General features: G+C 53.5%; 1 protein-coding gene across 2 annotated transcripts in view; it reads left to right on the top strand.

The window, feature by feature from the left end:
* Positions 1-6,534, top strand: part of STARD10 (StAR-related lipid transfer (START) domain containing 10) — a 33,918-nt gene that overhangs the window by 3,560 nt on the left and 23,824 nt on the right. Inside the window, exon 1 of one of the 2 annotated variants that reach the window (XM_010849500.1) lies at positions 5,883-5,988. The exons of the other annotated variant lie outside the window; for it this stretch is intronic. Coding sequence (XP_010847802.1) covers positions 5,982-5,988 — 7 coding nt within the window. The 5' untranslated portion in view covers positions 5,883-5,981. Of the gene's footprint in view, positions 1-5,882; positions 5,989-6,534 lie in introns of those variants that run through there. 2 annotated transcript variants of the gene reach the window in all.

Raw genomic sequence — 6,534 nt, 5'->3', positions numbered from 1 at the left:
GAAAGGTGCCAGGCCTTGCCCACAGTCGGTGGGGCCCAGAGTAGAACCATGGGGACTTCCTCTTTGGGAGGGCCCCAGACCCAGATGGCTAGCACCCACTCTGCAGGCTCGGTCCTCCTCCTGCTAATGTCTGTTAGGCACTGCCGCCTGCAGGAACCCAGTTCGATTGCTGGGTCGATGCAACCTTCTGAAAGCCCTGGAGTTTTCTGTCAGAGGCTCTTGATCCATCTGCCTGACCCCAGGCCCTGCCTTCAGCTCTGTGCTCAGGCTGGATGGCAGTGGGGGTGGAGGTGTCTTTGTGTGTCTTTGGGGAGGACTAGGTTGTCTGGCCCTTTTACCAGGGCAAGAGCTCCAGCCCTGGGATGACGCTTTCTTTTCTGGAAGCGCCCCCCCACACCTTCCTTCTTCTGGTTTCTTCATATTTTTTCATCTCAAAGCTGAGCCCGCAGTGCCCTGACAGAACAGTTTCCACCTCCTGGAACTAGAGGGGCCTCTTGGGGAGCTATTAGTATCACCCTTGAATGGGGGAAGGGTCAGAGGGCCCACCCCTAAACCCCTAGGCTATTGTTCCTGGCGGGAAGAGGCTCCTTTGAGAGGCCTGCTTGAGGAGCTCAGACCTGCCAGGGACACAGCCTGGCCCAGGTGTAATAAGACTTCCCTTACACCCCTTCTACCCCCTGCCGGAGATCACATGTGGGGATACCACAAATAGGTTCTGTTTCTTGCTGGGCCTTATTTTCCTCATTTTTCAAATGGGGCTAAGAGTCCCAGCATGACCTTCCACCTAAGGTTATTGTGAAGGTTAGACAAAATGAGTGTGGTAGACTCTTACTCTGCCCAAGGACCTCTTCACAGAGAGGGATGTGCCAGGCCATTTGTGTGTGTGTGTGTGTGTGCAACAGCTGTAACCCAGGTGCTGACCTCATTCCCAGGGCAGGCAAGAGACTGAGGTCTGTGAGGGGACTGGTGTGTAGCTCTTTGAGGCTGTGTGATGTGGGTACGACAGGGCCCCAGGTGTAAGGTTGCCAGACTTAGCAAATACTTGAAACATGCTAACAGTGATTTTCCTTATCTGAAAATCAAGTTTCAAGATGTGTCCTGTGTTTTATCTGGCAAGCCTACTTGGGTGACCTGGCGTGCTCAAGCCAGCGTGCCCCTGGTGGACTCCCCCGCGTGAGACTGAGATGGTATGTGGCTGTGTGGACTGAGGCAGGAGATGGGTGTGATCAACTGGGGTCGTTTCAGCGGGGCTCCGAAAAGCTTCGATACCACAGTCCTTCATGTCAGCGTGGAGAAGAATCCAGCGAGAGCAAAGTAGTAGATAAGAAATGATTTATGAGAATAAAACCCTTGTGAGGCTTACAAGCAGATGGGTGGGAAGTGCCCCCAGAACTTAGTGGGCTGCAGTTTTATAATCAAAGGAAAAGTGGGGAGGGGGAGAAGACCTTCTTTGTCTCTCTTGAGTAGACGTGACGTTTCCATCAGCAGCTCCTCCCCAGACAGGGCAGGGAAGTTTACTTGTCCCTCCCTGTATGGTTAGGCCAGGACTGTCATAGGACTTTCGAAAAATTTCTTCAGGTCTCAGTACAGTGAGGGTCTTTCATTTTGAAAAGTCACCTTCCCATAAATGATGGGGTTTTTTTTATGTGTGCACAGAGCCTGCTTTGGGGGTCATTAACTTACTGAGCTCACTGGTCTGGATGTGGGTCTCATGCCACCACTGTTTTATTGTTTGGGGGCATGTTCTGTGCTCTGTTGCATGGTTTTATTGCTAAGCAAGCCTGCTTAGTTTTGTGGTTAAGCAAACCTGCTTTTTCGAGTAATCATTAATTTACAGGAGTTTCCCATATTTTTCTACTTATAATCCCCTAGTGGGATTAACTATTTAATCACTTATTTTTGTCCCTCTATTCTGTCACCCAGGAGACCAGCCCTGGGTGTTCTTTGGAAGGAATGATGCTGAAGCTGAAACTCCAGTAATTTGGCCACCTCATGAGAAGAGTTGACTCATTGGAAAAGACTCTGATGCTGGAAGGGATTGGGGGCAGGAGGAGAAGGGGATGACAGAGGATGAGATGGCTGGCTGGCATTACTGACTCAATGGACGTGAGTTTGGGTGGACTCCAGGAGATGGTGATGGACAGGGAGGCCTGGCGTGCTGCGATTCATGGGGTCGCAAAGAGTCGGACACGACTGAGCGACTGAATTGAACTGACTGATTCTGTTCGTATCACAGCACTTGGCTGTGTCAGCGTCACCAGCAGGAGAGGGGATGTGGGTAACTCTGACTGTGTGCTCTGTGTTTCCCTGAGGCTCTAGCAGCTCATTCAGGGCAGTGTTTGAGCTGTTTACTCAGTGAGGCCCAGCAGGGGTAGGAGACCCACCCTGGGCAAACACTCAGATCCGGCTCCAGGTGGGACTAGGGTGCTGAACCTGTTGCTGCCTGCCATCAAACTGTAAAGGACACATCCCTCAAGGCCATGCCAGCCCTGGGGGCCTCAGAGTGCTCTGTCCTCAGCCGTTCCAGGGGGGCCTCTGGAATCCCCTCTCTGCTGCTTCCTGGTGACATCACACAGGTCATTGCTCAGTCTTCTAGAACGGTGCCCCCAGGATACAGCCTCGTTCCCCTAGGCAACCTGGGAATTTTCTCACCCAAACTGGCAAGGCTGGTTACCCCAGAGGAGAGGAGCTGGGGGAAGAAGGGGTTAGGGGGGCCTTCTCCTCATCTCCCAGAGGGGAGATCGAGGCAGCCCTCCGTCTGTCTGACTAGATGGTGAGTAGGAGGGAGCACCAGGAGCAAGTCAGGACATGGAAGCCCTTCATTGTCTAGGACACTTGGGCAGGGGAGGAATCTTGAAGAAGGTGGTGACTGCCCCCAAGGTCACCCCTAGGGTAGTGAAAGAGGTGGCATATAAGTGGGGAGCACGGACAGAGCCTTGGGTTAGGAGCTGGGAGACCTAAGATCTTATCTGTGCTCTGACCCTGCTGCTTGGGCCTTTGTTTCTTCATCTGTAGAGTTAGGGGCTGTGGCCAGGTGATGTTAGTCTGCAGGTCTTTAGTCTTGATGGGAGCTCAGTGAGGGGAGTTGAGAGAGCAGTGTTATGGACCAGGTCATGGATGGCTCCAGGCAGGTGTCCTGACTCTGTTCCAACAGCTGGCAGGGGTCAGTGAGCAAGAACTGGTGTGAATATCTCCAAACAACCCCCCACCCCATTCCGGGAGTCCTACCGGGTACTTGTGGTCCCCAGATGGCTTCTGTCTTACTTTAATTTAGGGGCGTCCCTATTCCTCCCACACCTCAGCTTCTCTCTGTGAGGGGCACTTGTAAAACCCACACTTTCTCAGCGCCCTGGGCCATGATTCCTCGCATTCTTATGATGCCTCTCAGCTTGCTAAGCACCTTCTGTTTCTCCTACATGCTCCCGCCTTCCACCCGACTCTGAGTCCTGCTTGGTGTTGTCCCCATCCTGGGGCTGGGGCCCGGAAGGGCACCTCCACCCAATCCACTTTCTATTGACCCCTGTGACTGGGACAGGGGCTGCAGGGGCAGACAGGGTCATGCTTTGCCAACATTTTCCACTGTTTACTCTTTCATGAGAACCTTAACAACCATCCTATCAAGGTATTTCCTTAACACTTTTTGTAGGAAATATGCCGTTTTTGAACAGTGTATTTATTCCTCCCTACCTTTCCCCTTCTTTTTAGTAATTTGGGCATGAAACCGACATGTATACAACTCTTTTCCTTGCAATAATTCTCAGAGAGTAGGTATTATTATTCTAGATGAAGAAATTGAAACTCAGACAGGACATGTCACCTGCTCTTGGTCACACGTTTAGGAAATGGTATCAACAGGATTTGAACCCAGGTCCACTTTGCACCGGAGAAGGCAATGGGACCCCACTCAGTACTCTTGCCTGGAAAATCCCATGGATGGAGGAGCCTGGTAGGCTGCAGTCCATGGGGTCGCTAAGAGTTGGACACGACTGAGCGACTTCACTTTCACTTTTCACTTTCATGCGTTGGAGAAGGAAATGGCAACCCACTCCAGTGTTCTTACCTGGAGAATCCCAGGGACGGGGGAGCCAGATGGGCTGCCGTCTATGGGGTCGCACAGAGTCGGACACAACTGAAGTGACTTAACAGTAGCAGCCACTTTGCACTTCCAGGCTGTGGGAAGCTGCTGCTGCTAAGTTGCTTCAGTTGTGTCCAACTCGTAGCGACCCCATGGACTGCAGCCTACCAGGCTCCTCCGCCCGTGGGATTTTCCAGGCAAGAGTACTAGAGTGGGGTGCCATTATCACCAAATCCTAGGACTCCTTTCCAGGCTCCTCCCCCAGGTCACGCATCCCAGCCCTCCTAGCCTTCTGTCTGCTGCTCAGGGGTGTTTGAGATGGGATATGAATCTGCTTTGATCCAGGCATGTTCGGGCGGTTGTTATGAACCCTTGAGCCAGAGATACCTAAATTCCTGGGGGACTGGGAGGGCCTGCAAGGGCAAATTGTTGATGAAGGAGGACTTATGCTCCAGCCAGCCTGGCCTAAACCTCCAGGCAGGGTTGAGCCCAGGGCATGGCCACCTGAGCCCAGGGGTACCAGGTCACCCACCTTTTCTGACCCAAGACCCAAAAGATTCATTCTTGGTTAATCTATATTTGGATTTGAGTGCTGATTTGATTTCTGCCATCACTACCTCCCTGAATTTGTGTGTCTCAGACTGGCAGTGCTCTCGGGGGTGGAGAAGCCCTGTGAGCCTGTCCTCACTGCTATCTCCTGCTGTCACTTCAGCCTTATCTCTTCCTCCCAGTACTAGGCGATGGGGACGAGAGGTGTATAGTCCTGGTGCCTGGCTGTCAGCTGATGGGTGTCACTGGGGCCCTAAAAAGGCAGAAGCCACCAGGCCAGTGCTCTCCCTTTTCCTCATGGCAGACCCCAGAGGCTACAGTTCACAAAACAGGCTCTGTACACCCCTCTTTTGAGTCTCTCATCAGCCTGGGTATGAGGCTGTCAGATAAAACCACTGAAGCAAGGGGAGGGGCAGTGAACTGCCTACGGCTGCAGTGAAGGCAGAGGATGTGTATAGCAGGGAGCCAGAGCCCTGGCCTCTTGAACCCAGAGCCCACCCCCACCCACCCCACCCCCAGGCCACCCAGTACCACACACTTAAAGAATGTGGGTTAGAAGAGCCAAGGATGATTATCTGACTGTGCTGCTCACACTGGAGATCCAGGGTAACATGGGGACCTGCAACTCATTTTACAAGACTTACTTTGCAGAATGCCCCTTGGGGTGACTTGCCATCACAGTTCCCTCCTCACCCCCTTGACTTTTAAAATTGGGCCTGATTCACAAATGTCTCAGAGCCCTAAGCACTTGAGGAAGAAACACCTCTATTTGTGAATCCACCGTGACAACTCATCTTTCTCTAGCACCTTTAAGAAAAGCTGTTCCATCCTAGAGCTCGAGGATGGTGAGGCTAGGAGGTTATACATTCTGATGCTCACATTCTACAGATGGGAAACTCAGGCCCAGAGAGATGGGGCAGCCAGAGCCAAGGGAACCCTGGGGTGGGAGGAGGCTGAGATCTGGGATCTTGGCAGGTTGGCCATGTACTCACTGATGACACTGGGCAAGTGATGGGGCACTTGTGCCCTATTAGCTGCCCATCCAGGGGAGCTCACGATGAGCCCTCCCTAGTCACTAGGGTAGTGAATGCTCAGCCTTGGGCCTGTTGCCACACTCATATTGGCCTGGCCTCAGAAAAATTGAGCTATTGGCCTCAGTTAACACAGAGCAGCTGGAGACAGAGCTAGCACTAGGACCCAGGGGGCAGGTAGCAGTCTCTCTGGCTGGAAGGGGTGGCTGGAGTGCTGGTGGACATATCTCCCCTGTGGCTGTGGAGCTCTGGCCAGCTCTGCCTGGGGAGGGCCAGGGAGCCCCAGAGCTCTGGAGCCAGATGCTCTGGAAAGCCTAGTCTAATCCATGGGAGGTGTGTACAGGGGTGCGCAGGAGGACTAGGGGTGGACAAGGACCAGAGTCCGGGACTGGAGGAGGATTAAAGCTCCCAGCTGGGAGTGCGATGGGAGTGGAGATTTTGCCCAAGTCTAGCCACCTTGAGAACCTTGAGGCCAGTGGTTGGTAGGGGAGGCAAGCTGTGGGCTCTTGATTGTGGTGGGAGTGTGCCCATCTTTGGGTCTGAGGGGTGTGGTGTGGGGATGTCTCTGGGTGGTTCTAGGGACAGCTGCTTGTGTGTCTTAAGTAGGCTGTTGCAGAGGTGTGTACCTGTGAGTGTGGGAAGGTGTTGGAGATAAAGGGTTCACAATTAACTTCCAGGATCCCTCTTCTAGCACCTCCTCGCTCTTCCTCTCAGAGCCCTATCATCTTGGACCCCTCCTCAACCCCTGCCTGAGGACTGGTCCCCAGGTCCTCTTCGGGGGCGATGGGGGCGGGCGCTAGGACCCGGCTGGGCGGGGTGGGGCGGGGCTCCAAGCCCCGTCAGCTGTACCTCCGCAGCCTGGAAAATACCAAGCGCAGG

This window comes from Bison bison, unplaced genomic scaffold, assembly GCF_000754665.1.
Source record: "Bison bison bison isolate TAMUID 2011002044 unplaced genomic scaffold, Bison_UMD1.0 scf7180017864284, whole genome shotgun sequence".
Lineage (NCBI taxonomy): Eukaryota > Metazoa > Chordata > Mammalia > Artiodactyla > Bovidae > Bison > Bison bison.
Note: the sequence above shows the minus strand (reverse complement) of the source record. Positions and strands in the feature narration are given on the sequence as shown.